Source organism: Schistocerca nitens, chromosome 1 (genome assembly GCF_023898315.1).
Source record: "Schistocerca nitens isolate TAMUIC-IGC-003100 chromosome 1, iqSchNite1.1, whole genome shotgun sequence".
Taxonomy (NCBI): Eukaryota; Metazoa; Arthropoda; class Insecta; order Orthoptera; family Acrididae; genus Schistocerca; species Schistocerca nitens.
This window is the reverse complement of record NC_064614.1, coordinates 351604036-351623677: the sequence shown is the minus strand read 5'-3', so window position 1 is coordinate 351623677 and position 19642 is coordinate 351604036. Positions and strand designations below refer to the sequence as shown.

The 19642-nt window shown below is 38.4% G+C and overlaps 1 protein-coding gene across 3 annotated transcripts in view; it reads left to right on the top strand.

Moving 5' to 3' along the window:
- Positions 1-19642, top strand: part of LOC126248754 (solute carrier family 12 member 8) — a 188363-nt gene that overhangs the window by 45437 nt on the left and 123284 nt on the right. For all 3 annotated transcript variants that reach the window (XM_049950109.1, XM_049950101.1, XM_049950118.1), the window contains exons 4-5: positions 12486-12631; positions 12880-13114. In XM_049950109.1, coding sequence (XP_049806066.1) covers positions 12486-12631; positions 12880-13114 — 381 coding nt within the window. The remainder of the gene's footprint in view (positions 1-12485; positions 12632-12879; positions 13115-19642) is intronic.

Genomic DNA, 19642 nt, shown 5'->3' with positions numbered 1-19642 from the left:
TTAAAGATCACGGTTATTGGTAATGATACATGACCCATTATGCCCCTTCCAATTTGTATATAACATTGTATATTGCTGTATCCCTCCTTTGTGCCAGGTTAATCACTACTAGAACTAAAAGCATATTTGATTATTGAACCTTGCCATGACCTTGAATATAGCATCATTTTACATGTAAAATTTGCTGCTCTTTTCAAATCTTCAATCAAATATTAGGGTTCACATCTAAAAAAAACTCGTTTTAACCTCCAAAGCACCTTGAAAATCATGTTCAAAGTCACGGCCATTAGTTGCAATGTATGACCCTCTTTACCACCACCACTTTTACTTAAAACATTACACTGTATCTCACCTCTATGCTGAGGTATTCCCCATTATAGATTAAAATTGTCCACCCTATATATAATGCGAGAGTTCGATCAACATGTATGTTTTGAATAACCTCTATGTGTGCTCTGTAGTCATCATCAAACTTCCGACTAGATGAAATATTCTTAAATCTTGGTTCAATGTTTACAACATCAGTATTCCTACAGCTTGGGAGTTGAAATCAGAATTTATGATACATTGACTTTACATTAGACAAGAGATTAGTCACTATCATGTATATTTCTGTGAAGCTGATATTCAGTTCAGAGTCATATATTCAACCAACTGCACTAATTGCTATTTCAGAAAGATTCAGTATACATTGACATTGTTTCAGTATATCATGTTAGAGTCATTGGTAGTCCTTGGAGCTGAATTCAGTGCAGGAATTCTTTGCTGTTCTTTTTATGATGTCAAGCACAGTCCTACAGCTCTCATCACCACACAAAGCCCATAAGCAATATATCAGACAAATAAATTGAACAACTGCAATAGACTGTGCTCTGTAATAAATTTTCATAGATGATAAAGGTAGTTCTAACCCACAAAATTTTACCGAAACACACAGCTATGTACACATGTTCATTTTTACATCAAGCTAGTGTGGGATTTTTTTTTATTAATCAAACGGTGTTTTTAAATTGGAGTTCTTACCAATAAAACAGCGAAAAATCTCATACCGTCTCACCTGCCACCCCATATAAATGAACAAGCATCAGACTACTTAACCAAATTTAATACTTCAATTATTTACATTACCACTGTTAGCCTGTTATCCAGAATATCTTTTTTTTTAACTTTATGACTTTTCATTACACTAACGTACACCACATTTTTATTCCAGACCAGCATAAAGCAATATGTTTTACATACAAAAATTTGTATGTGTGTAAGTTGCTTTATCATCACAGCATGTTACAAAAGGGACCAAGTAGATAGTTAAGAAAGCAAGTAAAACAGATAGCTTGTCTGTCTCATATAGCAATTTGATATGGTATTTGAGAATATGCTTGTCACATTTGTTTCTGAGAGATTTCTAATCGTTGTTAAAGTGTTTTGCGCCAGTCTGAAAATTCTTGCATTTAAAACTAATACAATAAATCAAAGTGTTCTTTCCAATCTTATTACAGTATGGGCTCATACCCATAATAGTTAGCAATTAAAAATTACACTACTAGGGTCAGAAACCTTCTAGGACTGCCCTACCTTACGCTTGTCTTGTTATAACAAGTTATATTGAATGGATATAAGGAAGGGTTCGTGCAATGGAACTTTAGCATATGGACAGAGGGAGGAAAGACCTTGTACCCCAATAGGGGAAGAAAGAAAGGAAAAGGAAGAACTAGGAGTGAAGGTCCTAAGAAAGACAGAAGATACATGCAAAAGGCTGGTATCCTCCCCAACCCCCACCCCAATCTCCCTTCTTGGGGGGGGGGAGGGGGGGGGGGTACAAGATACTTTGCTGGTGGCCCAGAGGTGGAATCTTTGTCAATCCTACAGAATAGACACCACCAGCTTCACCCCCTTTAGGCCCATCAAGTGGTTCTTACCCCCTACTATGGAATTGCAACAGAGAGTTTAGTGCAGTTTCCTAGCTTGACTTCTGAAGAGAAACAGAAGAAAAGGAAACTTAAGACTATGGTAACTTACTATGATCATATACCCAACTAGTCAAAGGATTCAGAGATAATTGCTCCTTTCTATAAAATTGGAATCATTTCTACTTAACAGCTAAGTACAACTATTCTCCCTTAAAAAATTCATACAACTTGTGCCATTCCATTCCGGCATACCAACGACAAGGCACAATATCTTTCCCTATATAACATATTAAAACTACAGTTTCCGTCTCACAGAAAAGACAGAAGCCCTTCTCAGGCATGTTTAGGAGATCCCCTGTAAAACATAATTTCATGATTTAAAAATAACTGAATCAATAAATAAATTCGAGGGCTGACTGAAAAGTAATGCTTCCATCTTTGTAGCTCTTCAACAGTTGGCAGCATTGGTATGTGGCAGGTATGTGCTTGTTCCATAGCCTCTTCTCTACAGCTCCAGTTAACCGGAAGCTTTAGCTTTGAACGGTTGTGTTGTTACAGTGTAAAGTATGGAACCCTGCACAGACGGTCAGTCAGTGTGATTTAAGCAACGTGCAGTCATTGAATTCTTGACAGCAGATGCCAGCCCAAAGAAGATTCATCAGAGAATGAAAACAATTTATGGTGATTGTGTTGATGTGAGTACTGTGCATCTTCATTCTCATAATGCGAGAGGAGTTCCTGGCAAATTTCAAGTCTGTGTTCTTTCATTTCAGGAGTCAGCATCCAGGGTACCCATCATGCACATCTTCCGATAACCAAGCAAAGCAATAATGTGACCCACACGTTCTTGTGAAATGCCGACTGTTAGCAGTTTCTCTTTGAGTGATACGACAATCGTCCTGAATCAGTCTGTCAACATTTTGCTTGTGAAACTGGGTAGATGCTGTCACAGGACATCCAACTCTTTGTTTGTCACGCAGGTCAGATGTTCCCACCTCAACATCTTTATACTTACTTGCCCAATGACGCACAGTACTCACATCAACGCAATCACCATAAACTGCTTTCATTCTCTGGTGAATCTCCTTTGGGGTGACACCTTCTGCTGTCAAGAATTCAATGACTGCACGTTACTTAAATTGCCTCGACTTAACATGTTAACAACACAATTGTTCAATGCTAAGGCTTCACACCAACTGGAGCTGTAGAGAAGAGGCTACAGAACAAGCCAGTACCTGCTGCATACAAATGCTGCCAGCTGTTGAAGAGTTACAAAGGTGGAGGTATTACTTTTCAGTCAGCCCTTGTAGTATGAGTGCAAATAGGACTCGTACACTGAGGGTTCTGTAAGGGCTTCATTATGTAAATAGACAGTTCACTCATTCCAGGAATCGAGGATCTCTACTATTATTGCTTGCTATTAACATTGATTTTGGCAAGGTATCAGTCTCAGCGACTCCAAGACCTTCGATAATGTTTTAATTTCAAGTCTGGAATTGCATAACAAATGACAAAAGAAATTTTTTTTTCATGTTGATATAATTACAAATTAACAATTTTCTGAATTTTTCCCTTTACTTGTACAGTGAAATCTTTCTTCTTGCCAAATTTAATGAATCTACATCAAAGGGAAGTGCCCTATAGGTTTTAATGAGTGAATTAGTATCAAAATATATGACATAAATGGCCATATCTGATTGCATTGAATTAGAAACTTCAGGAACCTTGTCCACAAAATTTTTCTGCACTTACCTTTTACCTATTGTGCATGATTTTATTTGAAATACTCACCTCCACAAATGATACACCTTTCCCAATGCCATTTCAGCTTCCGGAGCAGTCTTGATACTCCTGTTGCCGGATCACGCGAAGCGCTGTCTATGAATTTTCTTTTATCTCATCTATCATTGCAAATATCCATCCTTTCAACAGGGTTTTCAACTTTGGAAATACAAAAAGGTCTGCAGGGGCCAGGTCTGGAAAGTACGGAGGAAGAAGCAGCACAGTGATTTCATTTTTTGTGCAACAGTCATACACCAACAGAGATGAATGTAGGGGGGCATTATCGTGATGCACGAGCTGCAAATTGTCTCGCCACATTTCATGTTATTTCCTTGTCACATTTTCTTGCATGCATCACAACACATTCCAAAAGGACCATCAATTAACAGACCGTCCCTGTGGCACGAATTCATGATGAATTAATCCTTCAAAGTCCAAGAAGACTGTCAGCATGGCTTTGACATTTGGCCTGACCTGACCTTGTGACAAAGCAAGGACAAAGCAAGCTGGGATAATTTTAATTCCCCTCTTGTTTTGCCATCTGCCTCCTTATAATTCATTTTTTTTTCAATTTTAACTAATTTCCATTAACATAAGTGAATATTATCTGCATTTTATAAAAGAGAAAGATTGGCCCTCAGTTTTAAAGAAATGCCTACTGAGATTTCATTATTACAGTATCTATAACGTCGGAGAACTTCAAGCATATCTTGTCATTTCGTAGTACTTTCCTCTCTCACTTATTTGCAGATTGATTCTTCCTTACTAGTCTCTTAAACTTGAACTTACTCTTCATCATTACTCAGGTGTGATCTGAATCTATATCTACATCTGGGTATGGCTTACAATCCATTTTTTTATTTCAGAATCTCTGTCTGACCACAATGCAATCTAACTGAAATCTCCCCCCCCCACCCCCCCCCCCCCACCCTCCGGCCCTGTCCAAGTATATCTCCATGTCTTGTGATTCTGGAACAGAGTATACACTATTACTAGCTGAAATTTATTGCAGAACTCAGTTAATCTTTCTCCTCTCTCATTCCTATTACCAAGCCTATGTTATGCAGTAACCCTTTTGTCTGTTCCTTCTCCTCAAATGATATTCCAGTCCCACATGACTGTTAGACCTTTACGTACCGAATATCCCATTCAGCATCTTTATATACTTTCTCTATCTCTTAATCTTCTGCTTGCAATGCTGGCATGTACAGTTGAACTATCATTGTTGCTGTTGGTTTGCTGTTGATTCTATTGAGGACAGACCTATTACTGAACTGCTCAAAGTAACTCACTCCCCACCCTATCTTCCGATTCATAACAAATTCTACTCCCATTATAACATTTTCAGCTGCTGCTGATACTGTCCAGTACTCATCTCAGCAGAAGTGCTTGTCTTTCTTGCATTTCACTTCACGGACCCCCGCTATATCTAGATCAAACCATAGCATTTACTTCTGAGATTTTCTAGCTTCCCAGCCATGTTCAGACTTCTGGCAGTCCGTGCCCAAACTCATTTTGTTGGTTATTCAGTCTTTTTCTCATGGTTATTTTCACTTTGGTAATCCGTTCCCAGAGATACGATTGGGGGACTAGTCAGAAATATTTTGCCAGGGAGAGATCATCATGACACTTTTTCAGTTACAGGACAAATGTCCTATGGATACATATTATCTGTCTTTATTGCGGGGGTCCATTGCCTTCTGCATCTTCATGCCATTGGTCATTACTGTTTCTGTCACCTTTTAGAGAAAGTTTCACACAACAAGGGCAAGAGTGTGCCCTGAACCTCTGTTCACTTCTCCACCTGCTTTGACAAGGCTTTTGCCAGAATGGTAGCGATTTCTTATGGCAGAAGTCTTCAGCTGCCGTTTCTGATGATTGTTATTCAAAATTTAAGCAGTGGTGAGGTTTGAATCAGGGACTGCGAACTGTTTGATTACCAGTCAAAGACAGTACTATTAGGCCACAAATATGAGTTACAGTCCCAATACATGTGCAAAAGTACGTGAATCGTACCATTACTGTAGCTATTTGCTGGGGGCATCAATAATTTTGACTTGACTGCCCACTGTTGTTTGATAGACCAAATACCACCTGAAATTCACTGAAATTATGGTAACTATCAACTACTCCCATGCTCCACATATGTTTCAAATTGCTCACACAGTTGTCTATTTTTTTGTTTTTTGGAATGCAATGTTGGAAAACATGTTTGAATTGGCAATAAAAACAACGGGATGCAATGCTTAGGTTGCTCTAAAGTCCTGAAACTTAATGTGTACCAGTACTGGTATGTTTGTTGTTGGACTCAGCATACTGTGACATATCTCTGGTACCGTATTTTTTATTTTTTCTTCTAGCATACATTCATCTAAAGCTAGTTTCTGCATTTATTCAGATTTAGCCACCAGGTCCATGCATTGTTCGTGTACACTAGCTACCATTTTATGCTGTGAACAATCACTATTTATTGCTGTGATCTCCACTCTGTGTTGATTGATTTTACCTTCAACCTGATTAAGTGTAGTTTTATTCTGTATACCATCTTCGTCTTTTGTAGATTATAATACATCAACTTCTGATTTGAGCTGGGATTGTTGCATCGTCATTTTGTTACATAATTCATTCTGTTTCACTGCAAACATATTATGAATTCCTTTCATGACTTTTATTATGGTTAATGAATTTTTTTTTTGCATTCTTTTTGACATGATCCTCCATCCAATTTAATTGCGTTTAATACCATTAGTATCTGATACCTTTTAGTATCTCCAGGGTTCTTCCATGTATACAACCTTCTATCATGATTCTTGAACCAAGTGTTAGCTATGATTAATTTGTGCTCTGTGCAAAATTCTACCAGGCGGCTTCCTCTTTCATTTCTTAGCCCTAATCCATATTCACCTACTACGTTTCCTTCTCTCCCTTTTCCTTCACTCGAATTCCAGTCACCCATGACTATTAAATTTTCATCTCCCTTCACTATCTGAATAATTTCTTTTATTTCATCATACATTTCTTCAATTTCTTCGTCATCTGCAGAGCTAGTTGGCATATAAACTTGTACTACTGTAGTAGGTGTGGGCTTCGTATCTATCTTGGCCACAATAATGTGTTCACTAAGCTGTTTGTAGTAGCTTACCCGCGTTCCTATTTTCCTATTCATTATTAAACCTACTCCTGCATTACCCCTATTTGACTTTGTGCTTATAACCCTGTAGTCACCTGACCAGAAATCTTGTTCCTCCTGCCACCGAACTTCACTAATTCCCACTATATCTAACTTTAACCTATCCATTTCCCTTTTCAAATTTTCTAACCTACCTGCTCGATTAAGGGACCTGACATTCCACGCTCCGATCCGTAGAACGCCAGTTTTCTTTCTCCTGATAATGACATCCTCTTGAGTAGTCCCCGCCCGGAGATCCGAATGGGGGACTATTTTACCTCCGGAATATTTTACCCAAGAGGACGCCATCATCATTTAATCATACAGTAAAGCTGCATGCCCTCGGGAAAAATTACGGCCGTAGTTTCCCCTTGCTTTCAGCCGTTCGCAGTACCAGCACAGCAAGGCCGTTTTGGTTATTGTTACAAGGCCAGATCAGTCAATCATCCAGACTGTTGCCCTTGCAACTACTGAAAAGGCTGCTGCCCCTCTTCAGGAACCACACGTTTGTCTGGCCTCTCAACAGATACCCCTCCGTTGTGGTTGTACCTACGGTACGGCTATCTGTATCGCTGAGGCACGCAAGCCTCCCCACCAACGGCAAGGTCCATGGTTCATGGGAGATACTAAAAAGGATCAGATAGATTATATAATGGTAAGACAGAGATTTAGGAACCAGGTTTTAAATTGTAAGACATTTCCAGGGGCAGATGTGGACTCTGACCACAATCTATTGGTTATGACCTGTAGATTAAAACTGAAGAAACTGCAAAAAGGTGGGAATTTAAGGAGATGGGACCTGGATAAACTGAAAGAACCAGAGGTTGTACAGAGTTTCAGGGAGAGCATAAGGGAACAATTGACAGGAATGGGGGAAAGAAATACAGTAGAAGAAGAATGGGTAGCTTTGAGGGATGAAGTAGTGAAGGCAGCAGAGGATCAAGTAGGTAAAAAGACGAGGGCTAGTAGAAATCCTTGGGTAACAGAAGAAATATTGAATTTAATTGATGAAAGGAGAAAATATAAAAATGCAGTAAATGAAGCAGGCAAAAAGGAATACAAACGTCTCAAAAATGAGATCGACAGGAAGTGCAAAATGGCTAAGCAGGGATGGCTAGAGGACAAATGTAAGGATGTAGAGGCTTATCTCACTAGGGGTAAGATAGATACTGCCTACAGGAAAATTAAAGAGACGTTTGGAGATAAGAGAACCACTTGTATGAACATCAAGAGCTCAGATGGAAACCCAGTTCTAAGCAAAGAAGGGAAAGCAGAAAGGTGGAAGGAGTATATAGAGGGTCTATACAAGGGCGATGTACTTGAGGACAATATTATGGAAATGGAAGAGGATGTAGATGAAGATGAAATGGGAGATACGATACTGCGTGAAGAGTTTGACAGAGCACTGAAAGACCTGAGTCGAAACAAGGCCCCAGGAGTAGACAACATTCCATTGGAACTACTGATGGCTTTGGGAGAGCCAGTCCTGACAAAACTCTACCATCTGGTGAGCAAGATGTATGAAACAGGCGAAATACCCTCAGACATCAAGAAGAATATAATAATTCCAATCCCAAAGAAAGCAGGTGTTGACAGATGTGAGAATTACCGAACAATCAGTTTAATAAGCCATAGCTGCAAAATACTAACACGAATTCTTTACAGACGAATGGAAAAACTAGTAGAAACCGACCTCGGGGAAGATCAGTTTGGATTCCGTAGAAACACTGGAACACGTAAGGCAATACTGACCTTACGACTTACCTTAGAAGAAAGATTAAGGAAAGGCAAACCTATGTTTCTAGCATTTGTAGACTTGGAGAAAGCTTTTGACAATGTTGACTGGAATACTCTCTTTCAAATTCTAAAGGTGGCAGGGGTAAAATACAGGGAGCGAAAGGCTATTTACAGTTTGTACAGAAACCAGATGGCAGTTATAAGAGTCGAGGGACATGAAAGGGAAGCAGTGTTTGGGAAGGGAGTAAGACAGGGTTGTAGCCTCTCCCCGATGTTATTCAATCTGTATATTGAGCAAGCAATAAAGGAAACAGAAGAAAAATTCGGAGTAGGTATTAAAATCCATGGAGAAGAAATAAAAACTTTGAGGTTCGCCAATGACATTGTAATTCTGTCAGAGACAGCAAAGGACTTGGAAGAGCAGTTGAATGGAATGGATGGTGTCTTGAAGGGAGGATATAAGATGAACATCAACAAAAGCAAAACAAGGATAATGGAATGTAGTCGAATTAAGTCGGGTGATGTTGAGGGTATTAGATTAGGAAATGAGATCCTTAAAGTAGTAAATGAGTTTTGCTATTTGGGGAGCAAAATAACTGATGATGGTCGAAGTAGAGAGGATATAAAATGTAGACTGGCAATGGCAAGGAAAGCGTTTCTGAAGAAGAGAAATTTGTTAACATCGAGTATAGATTTAAGTGTCAGGAAGTCATTTCTGAAAGTATTTGTATGGAGTGTAGCCATGTATGGAAGTGAAACATGGACGGTAAATAGTTTGGACAAGAAGAGAATAGAAGCTTTCGAAATGTGGTGCTACAGAAGAATGCTGAAGATTAGATGGGTTGATCACATAACTAATGAGGAGGTATTGAATAGGATTGGGGAGAAGAGGAGTTTGTGGCACAACTTGACCAGAAGAAGGGATCGGTTGGTAGGACATGTTCTGAGGCATCGAGGGATCACCAATTTAGTTTTGGAGGGCAGCGTGGAGGGTAAAAATCGTAGGGGGAGACCAAGAGATGAATACACTAAACAGATTCAGAAGGATGTAGGTTGCAGTAGGTACTGGGAGATGAAGAAGCTTGCACAGGATAGAGTAGCATGGAGAGCTGCATCAAACCAGTCTCAGGACTGAAGACCACAACAACCATTTAATATCATTATTCATTGCCTTGATAATCTCAAACAAGTGACTTAGTCCAACCATTACCGGTTCATGACTAACTGTTGGTATAGTAACCTTCACTGTTATAAACTGAATACCAGTTTCCCCAAATTTGTTACTATCACAATGTATGTTATTTAACGAAATTCACAAATAATTTTCAGAAACATCATTCACAGTTAAATTGTTCTGCGTACTTGTGTCTCTTACAGTTACGGTAGTATCTTCAGTGTTAGCGCTCATTTTTAAGGGTAGCATGTGGCCTGTTGTTTCGTAAAGATACATGTATTCACAGCATATAATTCACGTAGTAGCACTCATTTCTGACATCGTTTTTAGCAAAAACATATGCATTCACCATTTAGTGTAGTTCTGCTACATTTGCCATTTCCTAAGATTGTGATGAAGTCATTGTCTGACACACGCATTGCCAGTTGTGAGATTCCTCTTTGTTAATGGTTATTCCTCTCCATGTTCATGATGGATTGTTCATTAGTATTATTTGATAATCGTTTAGATGGAGTTCATTGAGCACAGTAGTTTGAGATGTCACTATTAATTTATTATACCCTATTTCAAAAGGTCTTGTTGAATTATTGTAGCAAAATTATGCCAGAACATTTGAAGGAAGAAGGAAGGAGATTGGGTCTACCATCCCATCGACATCGAGGTCATTAGTGGAGGAGCATAAGTTCGGTTTTGTGTCGAGGATGGGGAAGGAAATAGGCCCTGCCCTTTTCAAAGGAACCATTCCAACATTTGCCTGGAGCAATTTAGGGAAACCGAAACCTGGATGGCCAGATGCAAGTTTGAACCATTGGCCTCCCGAATGCACTGCACAACTCACTCAGTCACAAGATTCAAATAAAACTTAAATGTCCATGAATGAATGCTTCGGTCTTGGATGACATTCCTATTTATGAATTACTGTTCAGTATTTCTCTGACATGACTCTAACATTCAGTACACTTGTTGGCTTTTTCTTTTAATACTTTATCCAGCAGAATGTTCAAAACTCACCACATCTGTAGACTCCGCATAATGACTGCTGCACTGGCATGAGCAATCATAAAACTCATTATTGATCACAGAGACACTTAACTACACTTTGTTGAATCTCACAGAGATTGTATTTGTTCTCATATCAATCAAGATGCAGATACATCAGGTAACCATGGAAAATACAAAAAGATCAATGAATTGTAAGCAGCATTTAAAGTCTACAGTAAGATTATTGGTGAGGGGCTCAAGATAATAACTGATGTCATTTAATCATGGTTTTTGAAAAGTACAATTCTGTGCTTTCTTGTAGAATCTGAAAGGCTGTAGCCTATTTACAGCTGAAAAAATGAAGTCATCACGTAGGTGCTATCTGTATGTCTATATTACCAACTGGTTCATGATTCATGTTGCATGACCCCATTTGCATGTTGCCTATTTTATGGCTTAGGGCAACAAAAATTTGATTTTCAATGTTTCATATGATTATTGCTCAAATTTTAAAATTTAAAATGCTGTTCTTGAGGCAGCATAATTCTTGGCACACAAATACCCAGACTGTATGTATCCATTATTTGAGAATGAGAGCAGTTTGTGAGTTGCAACCAATTTTATTCATAATTTCAAACTGTTAAAAAACTTTTCTTGCTGCAGTGTCCCATAAAATGATAAAAGGAAAAAGTTCAGCTTATTAAATGTTCACTGTTCATGCAGTTAAATTGCTCAACATGCATGAAATTTTAATTTGTTGCTTCTTTAGGACTAATTCTATTCACAATCCATTTTGCAGACAGTGTCCACATATACTGTTGAATGTACCAGCAAAATTATGTCACATGTGACACGCAGGGTATATGACATCATAAACATCGAAATGCTTGGAAAACTAATTTTCACTTAAAATGGAGCACTCATCCAGTGTTTCATAATGACAGCACATAGTGACTTCTAACAAATTTTAAACATAATTTCAGAACTTTTCTAAACTTTTTGTTACATGCTTAATGTGAAATATGCAACACATTAACTCATTTGTAAAGTAATTAAAAGTTTGAAGCTGTTTTTTACATGGGAGTTTGATTCTTTACAGAATCAATGGTTTACCGTTATTTTGGTTGTTAAAATACAGTAGTGTAGAAAAAACTGAAACATGATGGCCTCCCTAAACAAAGCTAATGCAATATTATCCAATGGGGAAGAAAATCTGATGAGACCACATACAAGATGTACGAGGGAAGAACAAGTAGTAGTTAAGGGACCTCAAGTGATGTCTATCCTTTCTTTTTCTTAACATGTGACTGGTAGTTTATCCAGACCTGATAACTTTTAATTTTTTAACTTTATTTTGTCTTCTTGACATAACATGCTTTTGATACACAACATCATTGTACTCATAGCATAATTTATTTTTCTCTTTTGTCTCCTCCTCCTCCTCCTCCTCCTTCTCCCCCCCCCCTTCCCCCTCCTCTCTCAATAAAAATGTTTGATACATTTTGGGAAGTTATTTTTCAAATACTCTGCAGTGTGGGATGTGGAAAAGGTAGTTAAACGTAGCTGTTTGCATAATCAGGTAGTTGGGTATGTATTTCTTTATAAGCCCACTTTAAAACTAACTCAGTCATCTCTTCTCTTTAACACATTTTGCTTAGTCTGTAGTGTTGGTTACCTTATAATTACAGATTTACAGCTATTGGTGTAATCTATTTTATTGTGTTTGTTCCAGTGGCTGTTGCACTTGTGTCAGTTCTCTCTGCTGTTGGAATTTGTGAACGATGTCGCATGGAAAGTGGTGGAGTGTATTTTCTGGTTGCACATGTCCTTGGTTCACAGTATGGAGGAGCTCTGGGGCTGCTGTATGTCTTTGGCCAGGTTTGTTCATTTCACCAAAATGGTTTTAATATCAATAGTAAGGTGGTGGTGGTTAAGTAAACCACACATGTAATTGGTAACTATGTGTAGAAATTGCAAAAAATATATACAGTAGGAAAAAAGAGCACAGTATAACAAAATAAACTGTAAATATAGATAAGTGAGAGTTTGCTTTTATTCTGTTATACAAATGATACATTAAATATTATTCATAAAATTGCCAACAAGTCTTTGTTTTTTTTTTGTAGGCAGTGGGATGTGCCTTGAATGTGTTGGGATTTGGTGAATCCATAGCTGGCCTATTTAGTCTGACAGATACACCTTGGGCTACTCGAGGTTTTGCTAGTGCCGCTGTTCTTCTCTTAGGAATCATTAATGTAGCAGGTGTCAAGTGGGTCGTGAAACTACAATTCCTACTACTCATTATTCTTCTCCTCGCTGGTCTGGACTTTGCTGTGGGCAGCTTTGTGCATACAGATGCTGGTGAGTGCAAGTCTCACTTACAGGTGAATTTGTGATAGAAATATCTGTTCTGGAGGAACTTGTGCAGTTAAGTGGTCGATTCTCTTACAACTAAAATATATTGAAAACTAATAACTCATTTGTTTTTGTTGCTTTCAACTTTTTTTTTGGCCTTTTGTTTTTCTGTACTTTTCATTATTTTGTATCTGATAAAATCTATTCTGAAGAATAGTACAAATTCTACACAAGAACTTATTGAATAATAATGAACCAACTGAGTTCCGCCATCCCTTGCTCATCTCAATCCTGTCTCTCTTTCTCCTCTTACCTATATCCCTCACTCTATTTACAGTTTCAAGGTAGCTTATTTTAGCCATGTATAGATTTTTAACCAAGACAAACCTAACCAACTGAAGCAGGTATTGGTCTGATGTTACTACTACCTGAACTGTGAAACCTGTGAATGTTTCTGTTTCTGCAATTACCATAGTGTGCAGTAATGGAACATTGTGGTCTTAGATGAGAGCATGTTTCATTCAACTTCAGGTTGAGTAACCTCCTGAGAAAATGCACTACTTGGACACTCTACCTGCTGTTGGAATCACACTAAACCACTCTCAACTAAATACCACTCCCAACTAAATGAAAGGCTGTGTGATAGAGGTAGCAAATTTGATGTATATCATAACTGTTTTCACAAATGATCATGCTTCTAAGGGAGGGGGGGCGGGGGGGGGGGGTGTTAAGAGTGGCAATTATAAGATTATAATAGGATGTTCTGCATGGATATACCAATTCTTGCACGCTTTTTGTGCTCACTAGTATGTGGCCCTGGTGCAGTGGCATAGGAATGGACCAAGTTATTCTATAGGTTGTTCAGGTGTTGGAAAATCACATTCAGATGTTTGAGATGGAATCTGGGTAGGATATTTCTCATCTCAGAACATCATGAAACTAGAAGACAGAACCCAGACTGAGGATGTGGTGCAGCTTGTTCATTTCGGGTGATGCTGTGTGATGAGGGTGGTTCTCCTTTGTGGCTAATATGTAGGTGTGGATGCAGTTCTTGGTTTGTGAAAGGCTCTTGTGTGTGAGATCTGTTTGCGAACGAGGTTTTAGGAGTACTTCTTATCTATTACGAGCTTCATAAGACACTCAGCATGTTGGTGAACAAATTTCTTATCCCTGCAAAATCTGCAACCTGCAGGTGCAGGTGACAACACGTTACAAGAGAGTCTTATGTTTCAGTATTGGAAAATATGATCAGAACGCCAAAATCAGCAAAAGGTATGTGAAAGGGTATGATTGTTAATAGACTAACAGCATAACACTAGGTCTAAAGTTTATGAAAATTTATATATTCCTGACATGGTCTGTCTGGGGGCAACCTGCAATGTATGGTAACAAAACTTCAAAAGCCAAGATCTTTAAAAAAGTGTTTCATTGATGTCCAATTGCGACAGAGCTATGCTGTCATTATCGGATCTTATGCTTATAAATTTTTTACCACATATTATACATCAGTGTTACAAGTCGCTTCACATTGAATATGTACATATGAAGATCACTACTCATTGGTATTTAAGATTTAAGAGTATTATGTACAGACATAAATACAACTATATTGTACCAATTACAAGTATTGTAGGGTGTACATATGCAGCATGAAGTGACTTGTAACACTAGTGCATAATATGTGGTAAAAATTCAAAAGCATAATATGCGCCGATAAAAATGTAGCTCTGTCGAAACCAGTAATCCAATAAAATGCTTTTTAGCAATCTTGGATTGTGAAGTTTTCTTCAGTTCCCATTTATGAAAATATACAGGACAAAGAAGTACATAATTATTTTTTAGGCTGCTGCAACTGTAATTACAGTAAGGATGTTATAACATACCATGACAGGCTGAAGGGTAAAGTTTGTCTCGTTTGATTATCCACTGCTGATACAGTGACATGGAAGTGAATTTATTAGTATCTCTGACATGCCAGTCATTCATTATCACTTCAGTGTTCTGCTAGTGCCAGGCAAATTTTGGAGATGGCAACTGAACTACCTAAATAGATATAAGAACATGTTCATTCTTGGATGTTTTTGTACATTGCTTTAGGAGCAAACAGTTCAAGGTACTCAATCTTGGTCATTGAATGAACAAACATTCAAATAGTTAAGGCCATAAAATGTGTATGTAATAATGTGTTTTTAATACAAACCCAAAAAATGCTGCAGACTTTAAAATTATCTGCTTCTTCAGTTTTATATTCCATTGCTGTTAATACTATCAAAAAAGCTGCTTCGAAAATTGATGCTTCAACATAATACTCACTGTGAGAATATGCGTCATAGGTGCCTTAATACCACAATAATTCTTGCTATTGTCAGTAGTGTCTACAATTCCCAAAGAAAATTGTTTCCAGAGAGTACTTGATTGAGGATTTATTGTTGATTTCCATTTTTGGCTCTACTTGGCTTGGAGCTAATAGTAAATACAGTGATGTGGGAGTATTAAATTGCATTCTCTACTGCTGTTTTACCACAAGTGTGTTGTTCCAAATCACACCCCACTTTCAAAATTAATAACTCCTGTATGAATTTTGTAAAGTTTTACTTTCGTTGCATATATATTGTACTACTTCTGAGAGTATTATCCTATTTATTGCTGTATTTGTTAACACTGAGTAAGTGCAAAGGGGATGTAAAGTGACCATAGGCATGGTAATCTTGTCCAACAAAGCACATAATTCATGTAAACTATTTGCTCATTGTCATAGTGCATACTATTTCTTGTTGCACTTTGTTATTGTGAATTAGTCATTGATGGTGCATATGATACCTCATGCACCTGGTCATGAAAGTAGTTAAACATCACATTGTTATTGTGCTACCACTGAGTGAAGTGCCACGATTTTAAGACAATGAATTTGTGTTTGGGAGGATGACTGTCCGAATATTATCTAGTGATCCAGAAATAGTGTTTCCGTAGTGTCCCTGAATCAATTAAAGTGAATGCTGGGATGGCTGATTTCCTTTCCTGTCTTTTCACAACCTCAGCTTGTGCATTGTCTCGAATGATATCGTCATTGACAGGACATTAAACACTAATATTCCTTCATTCATATTATTATGCTTCAAGTGTTATTCAGTACACTTAATGATTTCATTAAACATGTGCAGTTTCAGAGTAGCCATAGGCATACTTTTACTCATTTAGTCAAATGTCTCCAAAATGAATACTGCACATATTAGATGAATTTTCCATGGAACAAGGAGACACATACGATAGAGAATCTGGTCAAGAGAAAGAAATAGTTAATGAGATATATCCACCGCTGCAGGTGTGGGAAGCCATTCTTTTGTTCAGTGTTATGCAGGCATTCCAGATTTGCTGGTGGTTGAGGAGGACAGTATCCAGTTATCAAATTGTGAGTAGCTGTGTTAAACTCTTTTGTTAATAAAAGGACATTCAGTACATACCCCATGTCCTGCGACAACAGTCTGGTGTTGACCGTAGTCCACACAAAAGGAATGGTGATCATGTCAGTACAGCTTGAGAACCCAGGTAGCAGTGCTAGACTGTTGTCCTACACAGCATTACATCAGATGCAACTGCTATTGACTTGGCAGCATGTGGTCATCGCCACACCACTCAGTTTGTACACTGTATTGCAATCTGCGATCATAGTTCCGGAATCAGTTGTGAGCTGGGGTGGCAGGACTTTGATGTACAAATGGTACTAGATGATCATAAGATGGCTGTCCAATGAATGCCAAATGGATGAATGATGCAAGTTCTGGTTGCTGGATGGGAGCGAATAAATAGCACCTTCATGACTGTTTTGGGATTGTTGGGGACAAATTCATGTACTGGTGATTTTCACAGTTGATTCAGTGCCGTGTGATGGTTTGTTGCAGTGCCATTGCGATACTGGTGGTGTCAGCAGCTGAGAGGAAAAGATTTCAAAAGTATATTGTTCTTTTGCACTGCTACAAGAAAGATCTACATGACACTGATTCACGACTACATTGTTTGACTGAAGAAAATGAGATGTCATTAGATCAGAATTTTTATGAGTACTTTTTTGGAAGGGGTAATGTATATACTTTAGTTAGCACACCACTATTTTTTAAGAACCAAAAACCAGGGTTACATACATAAACATTGTGAAACTACCAACTGGTTTGTAATGTACTGTTAGGGACAACAGTAATGAAAGTTAGTGAATATTGTTTTGGAGAGGAACCATTTGCTTCAGGTACTAAATCACATATGCATTGTTATATTAAAACAGAAGAAGCAAAGTCTTTAGATGACATTAGAAGTGGTTTGAAGTTTATGTTTGGATCAATGGTGTATTTGAAGTACAGAAGTGTCATAGTTGTAAGATGGCTTTGGTATACACTGTGTGATCAAAAGTATCTGGACACCCCCAGAAACATACATATTTCATATTAGGTGCATTGTTCTGCCACCTACTGCCAGATACTCCATATCAGTGACCTCAGTAGTCATTAGACATCGTGAAAGAGCAGAATGGGGTGCTCTGTGGAACTCACGGACTTCAAACGTTGTCAGGTCATTGGGTGTCACTTGTTTCATATATCTGTACGTGAGATTTCTACACTCCTAAACATCCCTAGGTCCACTTTTTCCAACGTGACAGTGAAGTGGAAATGTGAAGGGACACATACAGCGCAAAAGTGTACAGGCCGACCTCATGTGTTGACAGACAGAGACTGCCGACAGTTGAAGAGGTTCGTAATGTGTAATAGGCATACATATCCAGACCATCACACAGGAATTCCAAACAGCATCAGGATCCACTGCAAGTACTACGACAGTTAGGCAGAAGGTGAGAAAACATGTATTTCATGGTCGAGCAGCTGCTCATAAGCCACACATCATGCTGGTAAATGCCAGACGACAACTCACTTGGTGTAAGGAGCACAAATGTCGGAAGATTGAACAGTAAAAATGTTGTGTGGAGCGACAAATCACGATACATAATGTGGCGTACAGATGGCAGGGTGTGAGTATGGCGAATGTCATCTGCCAGCGCATGTAGTGCAAACAGTAAAATTCGGAGGCAGAGGTATTATGGTGTGGTCGTGTTTTTCATGAAGTGAGCTTGCACCCCTTGCCCTTGTTGTTTTGCATGGCACTATCACAGCACATGCCTACATTTATGTTTTAAGTACCTTGTTGCTTTTCACTGTTGAAGAGCAATACGGGGATGGCGATTGCATCTTTCAACACGATCGAGCACCTGTTTATTGATGCATGGCCTGTGACGGAGAGGTTACATGGCAATAATATCCCTGTAATGGACTGACCTGCACAGAGTCCTGACCTGAATCCTATCGAACACTTTGGGATGTTTTGGAACACCGACTTCGTGCCAGGCCTCACCGACCGACATCAATACCTCTCATCAGTGCAGCACTCCATGAAGAATGGGCTGTCATTCCCCAAGAAACCTTCCAGCACCTGATTGAACATATGCCTGCGAGAGGGGAAGCTGTCATCAAGACTAAGGGTGGGCCAACACCATATTGAATTCCAGCATTACCGATGGAGGGCGCCACGTACTTGTAAGTCATTTTCAGCCAGGTGTCCGGATATTTTTTTTAATCCCATAGTTGATGTAACTAGAAGTGACACATTGTCTATAATGAATTATAATGAGTCGTCATTATCATTTAATGTTAGATTACAAAGGGGAGCTACTAGCTGGTCTGTAATATATTGTTAGGTACCACAGTAACGAAATTCCTGTCTTTCATATAATACTAGATAATGGTGTAGTGGATGACATTCTTGCACGTACTAACAGCTATCCTTTAAAAGAATGTGTTGTAATGCAATATTCCCGTGATACTTGTGCCAAAGAACCATCAGAAACAGAAATACATTCCCTTACTTGGTTACTTGTATCATACATGCACAAAGAAAGGTAGTTGCACAAATATAATTGAACTATGGAATTCAGGTGAGGCAAGTATAGGTATTTTCAGAATGTGTTTGAGCTACTAGTGTTTCATGTTTTTGCATTGAGCTTTACACTTTGACCAAAGAATTAAGAGCGGTGAGAACAAAAACTGATAGGTTATTGGCTGTGCATCTATTTTTAGAAACATCTTACCGAGTTAACTGTGGTGATATGTATCATTTAGGTACTTCTGTTACCTTCAGTGAACAAAACCGATATTTTCAGAGGAATATTTTAGGTTCATACAGTTTATGTCAAGCAAGGTTGTGAAGTATAGGATAATTTGTTTGTGTTATGTGATGTCAAGACCTTTTATACAAGCAATATTTAAATGTTCCTTAGAAAGTAGGACAACAGGTCTAGCTATCAGACTGAGCGAAGAGAGCAGTTCTGGCAGAAGTGAATCTGTTGGAATGTGTCATGAATCATGCCTGGATAGCTTCATTCATAAGTACATTTCTCACAAAAGGTAGAAAATAGTTTTAACTGGTCAGAAACTTTAAACCATGGTACACTGCATTGCAGAGTGAAAAATTCATTCTTGAAACCAAGCAACATTA